This window comes from Phyllostomus discolor, chromosome X (genome assembly GCF_004126475.2).
Source record: "Phyllostomus discolor isolate MPI-MPIP mPhyDis1 chromosome X, mPhyDis1.pri.v3, whole genome shotgun sequence".
In the NCBI taxonomy this organism is placed as follows: Eukaryota; Metazoa; Chordata; class Mammalia; order Chiroptera; family Phyllostomidae; genus Phyllostomus; species Phyllostomus discolor.
Genome location: NC_050198.1, coordinates 17,155,012 through 17,173,896, shown reverse-complemented (window position 1 = coordinate 17,173,896; position 18,885 = coordinate 17,155,012). Strand labels below are relative to the sequence as shown.

The 18,885-nt window shown below is 41.4% G+C and overlaps 1 protein-coding gene across 3 annotated transcripts in view; it reads left to right on the top strand.

Moving 5' to 3' along the window:
• Positions 1 to 18,885, top strand: part of DMD (dystrophin) — a 1,951,120-nt gene that overhangs the window by 1,266,457 nt on the left and 665,778 nt on the right. For all 3 annotated transcript variants that reach the window (XM_036016633.1, XM_036016635.1, XM_036016634.1), the window contains one exon: positions 7,067 to 7,168. In XM_036016633.1, coding sequence (XP_035872526.1) covers positions 7,067 to 7,168 — 102 coding nt within the window. The remainder of the gene's footprint in view (positions 1 to 7,066; positions 7,169 to 18,885) is intronic.

Here is an 18,885-nt window from a genome sequence, read left to right as displayed (position 1 = left end):
CCTACCCTCCCCAACCTCTCTGGTTTGCTGCTTGCTACTCTCCCCTTGCTCATTGGCTCCACTCGTCCTGGCTTTCTTATTTTTTCTAAATTGAATATGCAAGACACACTCCTGCCCCAGGGCCTTTGCACTTGCTATTTCTTCTGCACGGCTTGTTCTTCCCGGAAGTAGCTGCTTCATTCATTCCCTCGCTTCCTGCTAGTCTTTATTTGAATGCCACCTTCTCAGCAAGCCTCGCGGTTCTTTGTCAGATGTCCACCTCTCGTCTTCTCACACCCCACACCTCTGTCTCCTATCCCCGCTGGATGATTTTTTCTGCTCTTTAACACGTTCCATCCTCCGATATATCATAATTTCCTTCTTATTGCCCATTGTCCTCATTAGAGTACAAGCATCACAAGAACAGAAACATTTGTGGCTGTTTTATTCACAGTTATGTATCCAGCACCGAAATAGTATTTAGAACATAATAGGTGTTCAGTAAATATTTACTGAGTGAATTAAGATGGGGCAGTCAAGGGAGCAAGATATAGTTTGCGAAAAGAATTCTGCCAATAAGACTTTGAAACGTCTGTACGAGTAGGGGGCTTGTAAGAGGGCATCAGTCTCAGTACTTGATGGGTACACCTATGTCCACTCCTTCATGAAGATGTTAAGCATGTACCTTGGTAGATGATATCTTCTTGGTTTCATAACACTTGCCACTTTAAAAATCAATACTGCATTATACTTTGTATATCTGGACAGATTTTGTTTTGTTTTATTTTTCAAAATCCATACATCTCTGGGTCAGGGGAAAAGAACCTCCCTTTGGTGGGATGCCCTTGATTAGCTCAGACTAGAAAGAGAGAACCTGTCATTCTTCATCAGTCAGCTTGGCATGTACTTAACAGCGTGCAGTTACAGTGAAAGAGGGCCGCGTTGCTGTGGCCTAGCAAGCCTAATTGTAGATTTCAAAAAAAAAAAAAAAAAACAGCCAGCATGAGGAGAGAGAAAGAAACTGAACTCCACAATGTTGTGTTTTTCCATCCATCAGCCTTCATTTGTCAGAGTCCGCTTGACAATCCAGGGCAGAGAAGTCAGGTTCTAACACGGTATTGATTCCATTGCATTTCTCGTTTCTTGCTACCCTTCTTAGCCAACAGTTTGTATGGGGAATGAGAGATGTGCAGTCAATAGATGTGACCAGGGCACATTTGTTTTAAAGGCTTACTTTGTTTTTTGTCATCCCAGAAAGGCATATTTTTTTTATTGATTGTTTGTTTTACTGTAACACTGTAATTGTCAGCTGTTGCTGCAGTAACAAACAGTCCCCAAATCCCTGTGGATTTATAATAACAAACAGATATTATCCACTCATGCAGATCAGCTGCAACTTTCTCCATGCTATGAGTCAAGTTCAAGTTTTCTCATTCTAGACTGTGGATCTACCCCAAATGTCTTGTTGCAGAACCCAGACTAAAAAAGCAATTTCTACACAGTACATTATTCTCTCATGGCAGAAGACAGGAAGTAGACATACTAGCAAATCTTGAATTGCCCTTGAAGACCCAGCTCAGAGATGTCATATAGTCATTTCTGCCCATGGTTTGTTGATAAACAGGCACATGCTCAAGCCCAAGGTTAATGGTAAGGAAACCGTATTCACCCACAGGACAGATATATTCACAGAGCCCGTGAAAAATGATGAACTAATAAACCACAGTATCCACAAATATCTTACAATCTAATTGATTCGAAAATGCATTTTTTTGGCATTTCAGCATCTCTAAAGTTGAGATATATCCTGCAATACAGCATCTGCAAAGTCTAATTGCTTTAAAAAAAAAAACAAACTTCCTTAGCAGTTCATAAAATAGTAGCAGTCCTTACAGCTCATGATGTCTTAGATTTGATAGAAAAACTATGGATTGTGGTTATTGACAAACTAGCCACAAATGGTAGGAAATACTCTTTACAGATAAGTAAAGTTAGTCCATGAGCACTTAGTTTGTTAATGAAAAAGTTGTCATTTTTATCTTGAATTGTGTTGATTTTCAGTAGCAGCATGCCCGCACATCTCGTTGAGAGAGGAGTGAGAAACCAAGCATTAGAATGAATCATTTCTATCTCTCTATTCTTATATTCATAAGTTGATATGTGTGTGTGTGTGTGTGTGTGTGTGTGTGTGTCTATTGTTAGAATATCAATTAGAATAGACACTGCCATTCCCTTGCTTAAAAACTTTCTCTGGCTTCTCCGCTAAGGTCCTGAGGCTGCTATACTTGTAAAAGATGCCTTTTTACTCCAGTTCCTGCCTTCTACTCTTGCACCCTTTCTTCCCACCCCCCGACATGGGATCTCCGTGCGGCCTCTGGTTCCTGTCGTACATAATTCAGACTCACTCTTGCAATTCCTGCCATCATCCACCCCATTTTCAACCAGGTGCATGAGCTGCTTCTGTTCCAAGCCTTAGCTCAACCCTCCCTTCCCCCACGAGGTCTGTCCCTACCCACTCGTCCTTCGAACACAGAACTCATCCATTCCTTCTCTGGGCCCACTTTACATTACCCTTTGCTGCTGGTTATACCTGCTGTACTCGAAGTTTAATATGTGATCATTCATAGCCTTCAGAAGGGGTTATCTTATGCCTAGTAGTATTCGCAGTTCCTAGCCAAGATTTAGAAATGCAGTAAATACTCAATAAATGTCAAAGGAATAAATGAATGAACAAATGTGGGCGCATACAAGCAAAGGCTGTTCATATCCTCTTTATTTTGTGATATAGATGTATATCTACACACACACATACATATATATTCATATATTTAACAATGGGTGAAATGATAGAAATGTAAATAAATTTAAAATGAGAAAAAAACAAGGCAAAGGTCATTAGGAACATCAACTTTCTAGTAAAAACGCATACACAATCAGCTTAATGTTGAATTAGAAAGACGATATTCAAGGAATCACTTCTCAAAAAATACAAGTATATATTAATATGCATGTGAATTGTTACTTTCACCCTCAAAGGTGTTGTTTAGTGTTTTGTCATCAGTAGCCATTGTTTCACTGCCCGTCAGACTATCCACTTCCCAATGTTAGTGATGCTGTTTAATAAGAAATAAGCAGCCCTGAAGGTGCTTAGAGAGTTACTGCATTTCAAAAACCTCTCAGGGCTGAATTTAAAAATACACCCTGATATGCTGCTAGTGAGTGTTAATGAAGGCTTATTCCCTATTACATAATTAATAAAAAATCCTCTTCTTAAACATATGCATGCACTGGTAGCAAACTGTCAATATTGTACTATGGTGAAAATAAAACTCTAGTCAGATATTATAAGGGTCTTACCTCCCGGTACATACGCTTACAGTGCCAGGGGTATAGTAACAATAAGGCAGGGAAAAAATACCTGCATGGAAATGTTCTGTTATTAGAAGTGAGATTTTTTTTTTTGGTTGAAATCCCACAAAGACTTTCTGGTCTGAAAATTCTTTGAGGTCAGATACTTTCTACTTACAAAAACCGGCCACTGTAATTAGCTACGTTTCCACTGTAGTGGCGACTGCCTTTCCCTTATCTTGAATCATATGAAGATGCGAGGCCCTTTGTGAAACAAGAGGTTTACTCAGCCCAGTTCTCTGACTCGCCTGTTGTCCATTTGGTGATCATAAACCCACTCAAAGGCACCCATGGAACATTTTCAAGGCTATGTAAGAATTTCTTTCCTTTTCTGTGGGAAGATACAATGTTTTCTCCCAACAACACCCTGGGAGGACGTTGCAGAATGTATTGGAGTTAAAGAGGAGGAGAAAAATTAACACATGAAAAAATATGGTTGCCAGGTATAGCACATGCCCACATACACACTATACACGGCAGGGTGAGGGTATAGTGGTGGCTTACTTTCCGATTGTAATCGCAGCTCTGCCATTCGCCAGCTAGGTGGCCTTGGGCAAGTTGACTCAATATCCCACAGTTTCAGCATCTGTAAAATCAGATGACACCCTTTCTATAGGAGCGTAAGTATGAGGGGAAAATGTACGACACATACAATGTTCATCACAAAGCAAACTTTTCGCGACCCCATTCATATTACTGCAGCGGTTAATGTCATTTTAGCAGTGCGTTGGCATTTTCAGCACAGCTGGGGATTGTGGTATTTTCCTATCTTTACACAGTCGTGTAGGTCGGCTCAGGGGTTTGGGGTGGTTGGCTGGTTGGTTTTGTTTCACTTTTTGATTTTCCATGTCAAGTGTTAATCGCATAGATGGCTATTGAAAACTTGTAATTTATTTTGTGTACACTTCCATCTTTTGTGGATAATTATCATCTTTTTGTAAGGTATTTTTCTCATACTAAGTTAAGAAAACTATGCCCGAGAATATTCGAGTGAATTTAATGGATATATTGTACTACAGCTGACCCTTCAAGCAAAATTTGACCCTGAATAGCTGACCTATTTTTCAACTAATAAATTCAAACTGTGAATAAATGTAGTGAGGTCTGTTGGAGAAATCTATCTTCAAAATGGTCTCTCTAAAGTGATTTTTCAAAGGTGCATGTAATTAGAGATCTAGTTCTCCAAAAAGTGCTAAGGAGAAGGAACCACAAATACCTTAGAGATGGACATGCTTTCTCTCACTCATTGCTCTATTTCTGTAGGACCAGCTGTAAATCTCATCCGGGTACTTAACCTCTTCGTTATTTCATTGAACAATGAAGAGCTGGCAATTGTAGTGATGAAAGCACATGCTGACAGGAAGCATTTCTATAAAGGGGCATGATGTGACTTTGCAAAGCTCATTCATCCAAGGACTAAATCTAGGGCTAATTTGATAGCCCGGAGAAATATTTTTCTTCCTGCAGGTGCAAAACACGGACATTCCCCATGGCATGCCACCTTTTCCTCAATCCACCTGGCAAGCACCTGCTTAGAACTCCCAGCTCTCAGTTGTATCCGGGCTGCCCTAACATCCGCTTTGTTGCCATTTCTGTTCATTTGCAAATGAAAATGCCTCCAATTAAGATTTCTATGTTCATTTCCTAAAAGAATTCCTTATAATATCAAATGCAGTCTTCTAACCCTGCCTATTTACCGGAGCCTTGCAAATAGTAGCATCAGTCCTTTCTGATGTTTGGAACTGTTCATCTGCACTTGAAGAACAGGGGCAGGGAGAGAAAGGTATTAGTGTCAACCATTTCACTGCATACAAGAAGCACTGGTGAAATTATTGACTATTTGTGGTCATTTTCTACAGATATAAAATTTACAATTTTAAAGAAAGGAAGAAATAGTCAACCCTCACAGAGTACACTCTGAACTCCACCTTCTTACAATTATGCAAAATTTTTAAAAATCACTTTTATGCCATGGCTGGTGTGGCTCAGTGGATTGAATGCCAGCCTGTGAAGGAAAGGGTCGCTGGTTCAATTCCCAGTCAGGGCACATGCCTGGATTATGGGTCCCCAGTAAGGGGTGCTGGAGAGGCACCAGCACGTTGATATTTCTCTCCCTCTATCTCTCCCTCCCTTCTTCTCGCTCTGAAAATCAATAAATAAAATCTTTTTAAAAATCACTTTTAGAATTTTTTCTAAAGATTTTATTTGTTTATTTTTAGAGGGGTAAGGGAGGGAGATAGATAGAGAGAGAAACATCCATGTGCGGTTGCTGGGGGTCATGGCCTGCAACCCAGGCATGTACCCTGACTGGGAATTGAACCTGCGACACTTTGGTTCGCAGCCCGCACTCAATCCACTGAGCTACGCCAGCCGGGGTTAAGAATTTTTTATTCTAGAGAATGAATTAATGCTTTTAACTTCATTTCTTCCATTATGATTGTCCCTGAAGGTGGTGCCTATGCACGTGTGTGTGTTTTGCGCGTGTACCCATTAACGCACAGAGTCAGTCTTCATGCTGTGGACACTTTTTAACCAGGGCGCCTACCTCCCACTGGTGTTTATTATAATCAGAGCCGAAGAAATAATCGGTCTTTAGAGCGTGGGCTGAGCACCCAGAAGTTGCAAGACATGCAACCGTGTCATATAAGATTACAGTAACTTGCGTTCAGAGGGCGCCCAGCTCTGATGAGCCGAGAGAAGAGGCACGGACCTATATGTAAAGGAAACAGGGGCCTCAAGACACTGTCCATGCGGCAGTGCCGGGAGGCTCCAGGGTGGGAGAAGGAGGAAGAGATACGGCTTAATCAGGAGCTGCTATCAGGGGAAGGTAGCCCAAGCCCTGACTGATGCCTGACATTGATTAATCGATGCTCCATCCTGATGTTTAACAAGTGTTCCATCCAGAAAGTCTTCTGTAATATTCAACTTCACTTGCTTCGGCCACAATTTATGCACATTTCCTTTGTTCTCTCTTCAAGAGAGCTAGACAGAAGCCAGTAACAAAGCACTTATAGTCGTACATCTAGAGAGGGTTTTGTTTTTTGTTGTTTTTTTTGTCATACTTCTGCCTTCTCCAGACTAAGGAAAAACAAACAAGTTTCTTAAAATGATTTAACCACTTCTCAGAAGGTTTCTTCCATTCAACTGCTTAATAATCAATAAACCATGGTACTGCACTTGAAGTGTTTCCTCTTTGGAAAGAAACCTCATAATTTTGACAGTGATGTGGAAAGAATCATTTGGTTTCTATTTCAAAACAGAATGTCGGATCCCAAGCCCCAAAGGGAATTCTGTTAAACCGAGAACTTTGCAAACTAGAATGAGCATTAGGATTACTGAGATGATTGACACGAACAGTAGTATTTTTCCCTATTGATCCTATTTATAAATCATACTTTTAATTATTGCAGTTTACTCTTTTGACAAAAAAAGAGGTCCCTTCCTCTGTGGTAGTATTATATTCTAATGTAAGGAGATTTTGGATGCATTTCTAAAACTTGAGTGTGTTTCCCGAAGACCTCTATTTCTTTTCTCTGCAGTTGAGGCTCCTCTTTGCACCCCTGTGTCTGTGCAGACATCGATCTGCAATACCTGTCGAGTCTCCAAGGGTACAGTTACATTTAGTAATTTTCTCGCTAACGGTGACGTTAATCCGCACTGTATGTGTTCTTTTCTCCAGGAAACCGAAGTAGCAGTTCAGGCGAAACAGCCGGATGTGGAAGGGATTTTGTCTAAAGGGCAGCATTTGTACAAGGAAAAACCAGCCACTCAGCCTGTGAAGGTAATGAAGCAACCCTCTAGCGATATCCCTTATCTCATAACGGGCGGTTCCTCTCCCATTGTGCATTGGCCATTGGCGTGCTCTATTTATAATCGATGAAATACCTTGTAAAGAAATATCGGCCAGACCACAATAGCAGAGGCAGAGCTGTCTTTCTGATCAACATAGCCTGTTTATATATTGTGGTCTTAAGGCTATTAACTAGTCATTGCATGGAAGGAGTCACTGCTGTCCCGGTGTGCGGCCATCAATACAGAAAGTAGTCCCACCTTCAGGGTAGATTAAATTCTTTGAGGCTTTATTGCTTTGCTCGCCAGCCTTGATGCTTTTCATATTGTTTGCCTTATTTCAAATCAAGCTCCTGCATCAGACGGCCTGTCTCCAACAGCTGTACAGAATCATAATATGGTCCATGACCTTTGCTTTCCTCTGTTGTTCTTTCTTATGAAAGAGGAATCGGCATTCGGGCTTCAGTACTTTATTGGGCCAAGACTTTTTTAGTGAAATGTCACGTACTGGCTCCTCTCTTTGGTGAGAAGGCTGGCCTGGGAGAAAGCTTCCTGCCTCTCTCCTTTCCCCGTGTGCATTTTGAAGTCTAGGACACGTGTCTTCACGGGCTGTTGCATGAGGGGTGGGATGGAAAGCCAGCTCAGTTTTGAGAGATAGCCAAGCGGTGGTTTCCATTTGCAAAGGAGAGCCCAGTCAGCGATAGATAGACGTGAGGCACAGGCTACCTTATTTCCTGTGTCTCACCCAAATGGTACTGGCTCCCGTGCTGATGGAGGTTCCCGCGAGCCTGTAATGGCGCCCGTTTTATTGATCAGCCCTGGTTTCTCCAGCTAATGTTGCAGGCCGAGATTTAGGGAGCCTCATGCTCATGTTTAAGCCTGCTCTGAGACAGCGCAGGTCAGTAACCTCGTTATACAGGACTACTTCGGCCTTGCAAACTACATTACCATGACTTGGACTCTGCCTCGAGGGTCACCGCTTACACTAGGCCCCAGCTTCATTTCTAGAACATTGTTTTCCTTACCATTTACCAAGGGCTTTTCTTTAGGTAAAGTTGGAGTTTTAGCCTCAACGGGATGTCCGAATGCCAGGTGCTGAAGAGCCCCTGTTTCTGTAGGTAGATCAATAGGCATTTATGGAGGAAGACATTGCCTCCCTCCCAACATCTGAAAGAATAATAACAATTTGCATCCAGTTCCAAGCCCGGTGTGATCATTTCTTCTTCTTTTTTTAAATATTTTATTTCTTTATTTTTAGAGAAAGGGGAAGGGAGAGAGAAAGAGGGGGAGAGAAACATTAATATGTGGTTACCTCTTGTGCACCCCCTACTGAGGACCTGGCCTGCAACCCAGCCATGTGTCCTGAGTGGGATTCGAACCGGCGACCCTTTGGTTCACAGGCTGGTGCTCAGTCCACTGAGCCATACCAGCCAGGCCTGGTGTGATAATTTCTAAGAACTAACAATGTGTGGTCCATATTTAGATTAGAGACCTAGAGAAGGGACTGAAAGCAGCCGATGTGAGGGTTTCTGCTGACGCTCTAAGCTGAGCCAGTCCGCTAGCAGCCGCCTTTCCCAGTGAACAGACTGACTCCCATAGCAGGCACCGGAGCAGAAACATGGACTCTTTTTGTAGTCAGCTCCGCCTATTCTTGTCTGATCCACAAAGATGTTATGTCGGTTTTGGTAGAATCGTTACAGATTACAAATGTGTATTTAAATTGGCTTCTCCTTTTGTGCCTTTATTTAAAAAACAAACAAAAAACAAAACAAAAAAAAAAAACAGGAGAAAGTCTTCATTGAAAGTCGGTGAGACATTTTTTAAATTTTATTTTTAGTTTTTATTGAATTTATTGGGGCAACATTGGTTAACAAAATTATACAGGTTTCAGGTGCACAATTCCACAACACATCATCTGTACGCTGTACTGTGTGTTCACCACCTGAAGTCAAGTCTCCTTCCATCACCATTTATCCCCCTTTACCCTCTCCTGCCTCCCCCACCCCCACTTCCCCTCTGGTCATCACCATATTGTTGTCTGTGTCTATGAGCTTTTCTTTCTTTCTTTTTGTTTTGCTTAGTCCTTTCATCTTTTTTGCCTTGTCCCCCCACCCCCTCCCTTCTGACAGCTGTCAGTCTGTTCTGTGTACTATGAGTCTGTTTCTATTTTGTTTGTTACTTTATTTCTGTAATAGATTGCACTTATGAGTGAAATCATATGGTATTTGTCTTTGCCTGACTGGCTTATTTTGTCTTCAGTGCATGTAAACAATCCAAGCAGTTGATCCTAACTTACCACAGCTGCTGCATTAACAGTGGAAAAAGGGAATTGTTTCCGAAATCAGAGAAAGTGCAGTGAGCTGTTAACTTTCCCTCTATTTCATATACCTTAAAACCATTTCGCAAAGTCAGAATTTCCCTTCCTCCCTCCCTTCCGCCCTTCCTCCCTTCTCTTGCTTTTCTCTTTCTTTCCTCCTTTTCTCCTTCCCCATTTCCTCTCAAGTCAGCTCATTTGGGAGAAGCAGAACTTAAGTAAAACTCATTCCTGTTCTACCATTATCCCTTAGGTTTGGAGAAGATTAAACATATCAGGCTGATAGTGATAAACGAGCAAGATTGATGCTGCAGGTGTGGAGAAATAGTTGATTCACGTGCAACCTTTGCTCTAAGCCATGGCCTTGAAACTGCCTGAAAATTAGCTGGGGGTTGTGGTAGCAAGAAACACTAGAGGCTCAAAAATGACTTCATAGTTCAGAACATGGAGCCCAGCAATACAAGGCTGCAAGGGACTATTTAAATCTGCATAGATCAAAACTATTTTATTTTATTTTATTTTATTTTATTTTATTTTATTTATTTTTGCAGAGAGGAAGGGAGGGAGAAAGAGAAGGAGAAAAACATCAATGTGTGGTTGCATCTTGAGCGCCACCTACTGGAGACCTGGCCCGAAACCCAGGCATGTGCCCTGATGGGGAATTGAACCAGTGACCCTTTGGTTTGCAGGCTGACGCTCAATCCACTGAGCCACACCAGCCAGGACCAATAACTTCTTTTTAAAGTTATAAATGATTTTTCTGAAGAGTTGTCCATTGCTCTGTTAGTACATAAACAAGGCCTGTTTTCAACTTCATTTTGCTATATCAAAATTTTTTTATTGTGCTGTTCCTAATGCCTTTTCCCCTAACTGTCCGGGTTCTTACCCTTTAATAGAAAGGAAAAGGGCCCCAGTAGCCTGTGGAACATTTTTATGAAAGAAGTTTGGTTTCTTGCAGCGGGTGGGGGAGAGGATGGGGGAGTAGGTACATTTAGAAACTATAATAATTATGAAGAAGAAAGTGATATTCTTAAAAAGGACAGTGAAAACCCTGCATGGTATATGCATAAGATTGAGCATTTAAATGGATAATTATATGTCCTCTGCTTGCAGACGTTTTAATTAAGGACACGTCAGAGGAGGACTCTGTTGCTTAGGAAATTAACTGTCTATTGGCACCTCCGCATTCTACAGCAGACAGCCTGTCTGTTCCGCTCCTACTCTCGCCTCCCAGGCTGACTCCTACTCGAGAGCCGGCTCATCTATGTTTAGTTGTTATTTCTTTTCACTTCATCAACTTATCTAAGCTTTCTTTAATTTTCAAAGATGGTAAAATCCTAGAATAGTGTGATTGAAGATAGAAGTTTCTTTGTTTTGCTATCCTTCCCCCTCTTTCCATCCTTCCTCTTCTCTCTCCCCCTCCCCTCCTTCCCCTCCCCTCCCCTTCCTCCCCCTCCCCCCTCTCCTCCCCTTCCTCCCCCTCCCCCCTCTCCCCCTTCCTCCCCCTCCCCCCTCTCCCCCCTTCCTCTCTCCCCCTTCCCTCCTTCTCTCTTCCCTTCTCCCCTCCTCCACTCTTCCTCCTCCTCTCTCCCCCTCTCCTCTCCCCCTCTCCCTCACATATACACACAATTTTATCTCATCTGATTTGTAAATCATTCCTTCATCTTGACATCAAAAATTGTTGAAAACTTCTTGAATAAGTTAAAGTGTTTCACATTTCGCTTAAGTTGTGCCTTTAGTAATAGTGTCTTACAATAGTGCTATTGATGAAATCATTTTAATATGTTTCATTTTCTACAAATCAATGACCAGGTCCTCAGTAGCACCCAGTTTAGCAGTTAAAAAGCAACAAACACAATTGCCACAGTAGGAACAGTACTGACAAATACAAAAAAAAAAAATAAGCCCCTTGTTCTTGATTTTCAAAATTGTTTTCTTTAACTCTCTTTTGACCTTAAACATTTAGGTGACACTTTCTTCTCTGCATACTCGTTCTTTAACTTGGGACACTCCTATTTCTGTTAAATTTTGAACAGATCAAAGTATTTCAAAATACTAGTATCTATTAGAACTGAGCGCCTTAATGAACTTTCAAATGTCGTTGTTACTTGCTGAAGTGATAAGGTGAAATCGACTGGTTTGCTTTGCTAACTTTTTAGATGATCACAAAAATATAGCTAACATGAATCCACTAATATATTTCATCGCTGCTCTCGAATTCTTTTGAAATGCAATAGAAAAAGTAAAGCGTTCAGATCCTCCTGTACTTGGCCAAAGGGTTCCGCCCCAACCTGAAACACAAAGTAATTGCTATAGACAAATGGTCAAGAGAGCAGTTAGAACCTTGCAGGCATCCTTGCCTCCGATAGAAGCTGCAAACTGACAGCATCGTCAGTCATTTTCAATTATAGTCAATCACAACCAGGGATGTTGCATTTTCCCAGCTGTTTTGTTGTTAATTAACTAGATTAAGCTGGGTTTTTTTTTTCTCCCAACGAATTTGTTCTGCCAGCATCAACATCTTAACATTTCTAATAACATCCTTAGGTCTTTTCTTTTTTTTTTTTTTTTTTTTTTGCGGGAGGAGTGGGGCTGGTAATTTTTAATATATTACTCACGACAGGAGTATGTCTGAAGATTTTTTGAAAGATTTTATTTATTTATTTTTACACAGAGGAGAAGGGAGAGAGAAAGAGAGGGAGAGAAACATCAATGCGTGGTTGCCTCTCATGTGCCTGCTCCTGGGGACCTGGCCCGCAAACCAGGCATGTGCCCTGACCAGGAATCAAACCGGAGGCCCTTTGTTTTGCAGGCTGGTGCTCAATCCATTGAGCCACACCAGCCAGGGCTGTCTGGAAGATTTTTATATAGTATAACAGGTCCAGTGCTAACTACTTGGTCAAAGTGTTGCCCAATTAAATATTAGAATTATGATTGTATTTGGATTGTATAAATCATCTATGAGGCATATAAACTCATGTACCTGGTGCCGCTTATATCTTCTAACATCAGAAAGCAAGAGAGACATGACAGACATAAACCTGCCCCACCCCGGAAATGAACAGGTCCATTTTAATCAACTCATTTGGTGAGCACAAGTTCCATGTCAGTGGTAATGGAAAAAGTTGGGAGGAGATATATAGAAAGAGAGTAAATATTAGACAGAATTTATAATTTATTAACACATGAGGAGCAGAATTTCATTTTTGGAAAAGAAAAATACAAGCTAGCTTTACAACTGAGGAAAGAATCTTAGACTGTGAGTGGTTGGATAAACGCTAATCCTGTTTGCTTGCATATGAACAGAGCCCTCACGTTCCCACAGCGGAGGTAAAATTTATAATAGATTTTTGGGCCGCTTGGAGATGTAAACAATTAGGAATATGGATGAGACTGCCAAATGTCTAATTATATTTAATTTCTTAATGGAATAGAAATCTCACATTTTAAAAAACAACACACTGATTAGAAATCTCACATTTTTGAAATCTCTCATTTTATAAAACAACACACTAGTTAGAAACATTGCTTTTTGCCACATCTGTGTTTAATGAAGCGAGTTCTAACACTATTCATAGGTATAGTCCAGAATCCTAAGGGTCACTGTCTTGCAAAGTTATTTGCAACGTGGCACCGAGTCCCCGTATGATGCTGCTCAAGATCTCTGTCCAAAGACTGTGAGGAACACACATATAACCCAAAAGGATCATTTAGCTTGCTGGAGAAAGCTGTCCAGAAGGACGGTGGGGCATCTCAGTTAAGAGGGCATCGGAAAGAGCCGCGCACCGGATCTGGCTGGCTGGCAGATGAGAGGGATGAACTAAGGAAGCGGGAGCCATGTCTGCATTAGATGCTGTCAGCCAACAAAGTCAGTGTGGTGGCTGCGTGCCTTCATTTCTACAGAAGGTGAGGGGATCAAAGCAGGGCAGCGGTGTCCCTGTTAAAGTCGCGGTGCCTCATATTAGTGGTTTCTGTGGTGGCCTTGACTTGGTCTCAGTCCAAACATGGCCCTGGGAGAGCCCTACATCTGCCTAGTTTTGTCTCTATGACTGTCTTTTAGGGTCATTTGGGACCATCACTTAGCTAGCTGCCACTTACCAGAACGGCCATTTTTACCCCCAACCTCACCGCCTGTTCACAAAATATTAGGAGAGATCATCTTTTCATGTTTTTTAAAGGTATTTATTATTTATCGCCCCATCAGAATAACTTACTGTTGTTTTCTTTTTAAATTGTTTCTGAAAGTTTGTTTAAAATAAAATGATTGAGACACAAAAGACATTATAAAGCTCTAATAGGAGCCAATACATTTCTGAGGAAATATTTGGGGGTAAAATCTCAAGTTAGACTCACTCAGTAGCTCATGCTGGAACTGAGCAAGCATTTTAAAAATTGGAATTTCAGCCCTGGCTGGTATAGCTCAGTGGACTGAGTGCTGGCCTGCAAACCAAAGGGTCACCAGTTTGATTCCCAGTCAGGGCACATGCCTGGTTTGTGGGCCAGGTCCCCAGTAGGGGGCATGCAAGAGGCAACCACACGCTGATGTTTCTCTCCCTCCCTTCCCCTCTCTAAAAATACATAAATAAAGTCTTTTTAAAAATGGAATTTCAGTCCTGGTTTTCAGTTGCATTAATTGTATGTATAGAGACAGACATAGAGACATAGGTGTCTCAATGACAATATTCACATACATGTCTGTGTATGTACAGCCATAGGTGGACTCATTTATCCATGTGACAGATAATAATAGCATGCCAAACACTGATACAAGAGAAAAATATAAGATTTTAAATTTTGAAAATGCTCAAACACAAATGGAGTTTAAAAACATGTTTTAAATTAGAAAGGAAAGCTACATTCAGAAATACTTCCTGTCATTTCTACTCTTTTTTTAATCAGTCAGAAGTGTTTATCAAGCAACCACTAAGTTCTCAGAACTCTCTTGAGTATTGCAAAGAGTCTAGATGAGTTTAGGGCATGGGACATGTTTCTGAGGATGTTAATGCCATTTGAGTTTCCTATGAATCCTCCTTCAATGAGAATGTTAATAATGCAAGAGATACATTTCGGTTGGATTTGGCTAATAGGCTTGACCACTCACTATTCATGGAATCTTCCTCCGGGGAGCTCCTCTTTTCTGTAAGTTTGGATCACTTTTCCTCTTGAATGAAAATACTTGAATTTCAGTTGAGTTTCAGGCACAGTTCCTTTAGTTGCAAGGAATGGTCACCCTTTTACAGTAGCAAAAATAGGGGTTTTTATCCTGAAATACAGAATATGTGAACAATCCCAAGGAAAGGCTCACATGGCATATTATAATAGAATTGGGAAGCAGAATTGTTTGATATAATTGTCTTAACATTTAATGATCATTTCCAAACAAATTATGTATGGCAGAAAATAATGCTCTGCTGCAGAAGTCCCCTGTCATGAAACTAACTCTGACATTAAAAAAAAGACCTTACCTTTACTGGTACAGCTCAGTTGGCTGGATATCATTCCTGCAAAGCAAAAGATCACCGGTTCGATTCCCAGTCAGGCACATGCTTGGGCTGCAGGTTCAGTCCCCAGTTGGGTGCATGCAGGAGGCAACACATCCATGTATCTCTCTCACGTTGATGTTTCCCTCCCTTTTTTTCTCTCTCCATTCTCATCTTCCTAAACATAAATAAATAAAATCTTTTAGAAAATAAAAAATAAATTTTCCACAGTGATCTCATACATTCTCCCTTCGGGTAAAATATGAATCCACTTGGATTGTTGAGTTTGAGTTCTTGTGAGGAAAGGCCGAGATCTACCATGTACTTAACATAATCCAAGAGATTTTTCCCTATATTTAAATGTGTTGCAGACGCTTTTTAAAAAATATTTTCTTTATTTTTCAGTTACAGTTCACATACAATATTACATTCGCTCCAGGTACACAACATAGTGATTAGACATTTATATAACATAGAGGGTGATCACCCCAATAAGTCCAGTACCCATGTGACACCGTATATAGTTATTAGAATATTGTTGGCTAGATTCCCTAGGCTGTACCTTAGCATAAGGATTATAAAACACTCCCCGTGGCTGTTTTTTCACTTACATCCCTGTGACAATTTTGTAACTTACATCCCTGTGTCAATTTTGTATCTATTTTGACTGTATTCCCTAGGCTGTACTTTCCATCCCCATGTCTGTTTCTCTCAGCCCTCCAAACCCCTCCCCTCTGGAAACCGTCAGTCTGTTCTCTGTCTCTCTGAGTATGTTTCTGTTTTGTTTGTTTGTCTGTTTTATTAGATACCACATATAAATAAAATCAGATTCAAAGTTTTAAAAGTTTGGAAATCTGATCAAGAATAGCACTTGATAACTCTTCTCCCACTGATCATATGTTTGAAGATGGTAGAATTTAGACATATGTTTGGTTCCTTTCAATTTGGTTAAAGATTATTGCCATGATTAGCGAATCATTACCTTTTACAGATTTGTATTGAGCACTGCTGCAAGTTTATTGCGTGAAGAGTGCTGCATGCGCTCCTACAGCCAAACATGTCTGCCACCCGAAAGAACTTCACAGCCTCACAGAAAAGATGTGAGGATAGAAAATACAGACTCATACCAGAGGATCAAAAGGCAAAACCAAACCAAACAGAAAAGGCCTTTCATAATACATAACTAATCAATTTCAACTGTGAAGTACACCAGAAACTTGAAGTAGCAAGACTATTTCTACAGCCACCACAATCAAAATCCATAGCCATTTTGTGTGATGTTATTTGCTAAGAATTATGAAAGATGGGTATGCATTTCCAAGCTTATTGCATTTTTGACACTTCGAGGTATCCTCAGGTGTTTGCGGTGCATTCAGGGTACCACTTACTACTGTAAAATCCCTATTTTTAAAATTATAATAACACCCTAGTTACCTATCTGGAAATAGCAGCGGCCAAGATAACATTTAAATAAATGGATGGAATGTTCACAATTTATGTAATTAATAAAAGAAAATTAAATATATAAACATGTTATTTTCAGGATAACCCAAACGTAGTCCTTTCAGAATTGAAATATTTTTGTCCTGGTCAGTGCGGCTAAGTTGGTTGGCACGCCATCCCATGAAGTGAAAGGTCACAGGTTCGATTCCCAGTCAGAGGGCACGCCTAGGTTGCTGCGGTTCTGTCCCCAGTCAGAGTACGGTCAGGGCCCATATGCGAGGCAACCAGATCAATGTTTCTCTCTTGCATCTTGCATCGATGTTTCTCTCCTCTTCTCTCTACCTCCCTTTCCCTCTCTCTGAAGGCAATAACTGTGTCCTTGGGTGAGGATAAAAAAAAAAGAATTGAAACATTTTCATTTTAACTATGTTAGTGAACACCTTTCCTGACAGTCTTCGGATGTGCTTCATTAAGCAGTGCATAATGACTAACCAACAATTTTATAGTACTTTAGAGTTCACAGAGTTCTTTTCACATAAAAATATCTCATTTAGTTTCTCCAGCAAAGCTATGAGTTAGGTGGCAGTGTTATATCTGTGTTTCAAGGATGATAACGCTGAGTGATCTGTCTGATTTGCCAGTGATCACGCAACCAGTAATGAGCTATGATTGAAACCCGGGACTTCTCATTCTAAGACACAGTGTAATTTCAGCATTTCTTCATTCTAAGGGGACTCATTATCAGCATTATTGTTGTGTTTTGTTACAAAGTGATGCACATGGAATATGAAGTTCAATCCGGTTCACTGTTTCTTCAGCTGAGACCCGGATGAAGTAGTGAATTTGCTTCTAGAAGCCACATTGTAGGCTAAATGTGTGTCTTTAAATAGTGGAATAAAACCCAGTGCAATGAGATGCTTGCATTGTGAGAAGTGGGACCTTAGCCAACTGTAGGGACAGCAAACCCCAGTCTCTCTCCACCCACTCCCTCTGGGGCCATATGCTTACTTAGTAGAATTGTAGGCAGATTTCCCTCCCGCCCGCCCGCCCTCTCTCTCCCTCTCTCACTCTCTCTCACTGCCTCCCTCTCTCCCTCCCTCTCTCTCCTCCCTCTCCCTCCCCCTCCCTCCCTCCCCCTCCCTCCCCCCTCCCTCCCTCACCCTCCCTCCCCCCTCCCTCCCTCACCCTCCCTCCCCCCTCCCTCCCTCACCCTCCCTCCCCCTCCTTCCCTCCCTCTCCCTCCCCTCCCTCACTCCCTCCCTCTCCCTCCCCCCTCTCCCTCCCCCTTCCTCTGCCCTCCCTTCCTCTGCCCTCCCCCCTCTTTCTCTCAGCCCATATACATATAAGTTAAATAGTGCATGATGAGACTTCACCATATGTTCTAGTTATCCCTTCAATAAATGACCAAGATCCCTACATTTTCTAGTAATCTCCTTTCGTGTTTATTGTCTTTTCTATTATCTATTACTACCTTTTGTTATCAGCATCAGTGCTATTTACTTGCTCTTAACATTTGTCCTTGGGAAGTCACTGCAAATTTGCCGGAGAATCAAGAGGCCAAATAAAATTACTTCACTAGCTTTTTATAGTATTTAATTCTCAGTGTTTAGCTCTGATGTCAGAATGGATAAATGTCTTACACATGTCACAATTTTTGATGGTAGTTTCCCTCGCTGATCAGAGGCATTTTTTTGGTTTGCTTTTTTTATTGAAAGCTTATGTTTTAATAAATAAAAACAGTTACAGTCATTGATGTGATCGTAAATGTTTAACAACGTGCCCTCTGGGGAGAATTTTACCAGCCCCTATTTGACATGACGTTAGATGCAATGAGCAGAAATAACCCCAAAAGCACAGATAACAGTTAAATTGGGGAGTGATGAACTTTTAGTATTTATTCCCCTGTCAGCTTTTTCTCGAGTGGCGTTCCTCAGTAGAACTGAGCCCTATAGAATATGATTTGAGGGCCTATTTTATTTTTGTCAAGGATGGTGCCTAGCTAGTCCATGGTAGATGCTTGGGTAACTCATTAAGGATAACGCATACCTTAGACTTTGGTCTTGGGTGGTCAGCATCAGCATCAGCATCAGCTGGAAAATTCTTAGAAATGCCAATTTTTGGGCTCCGCCCCCAAACCTACTGAATCTAGAACTCCGGAGCTGGGTCCGGCTGTCAGTGGTTTACCAAGGCCTCCAGGTGACCCTGCTGAGCTCAGAAGGCGAGCGCCACTGTCCCAGGGCATTAGCATTAATCACACCCCGCCATGCATTGGGAAAGCCTCAGCCCAGAACCAGCAGATACTCTGCCCACGTTCTACTGGCAGTAAGTACAGGGGCCCCCCCTAGCCCTGGCTTTGCTTTTGACGGTTTCGGTTACCCGTGGGCAGCCATGATCTGGAAATATGAAATTAAAAGTCTCAGACATAAACAGTTCGTAAGGTTTAAATTGTGTGCTGTTCTGAGTGTGACGTGA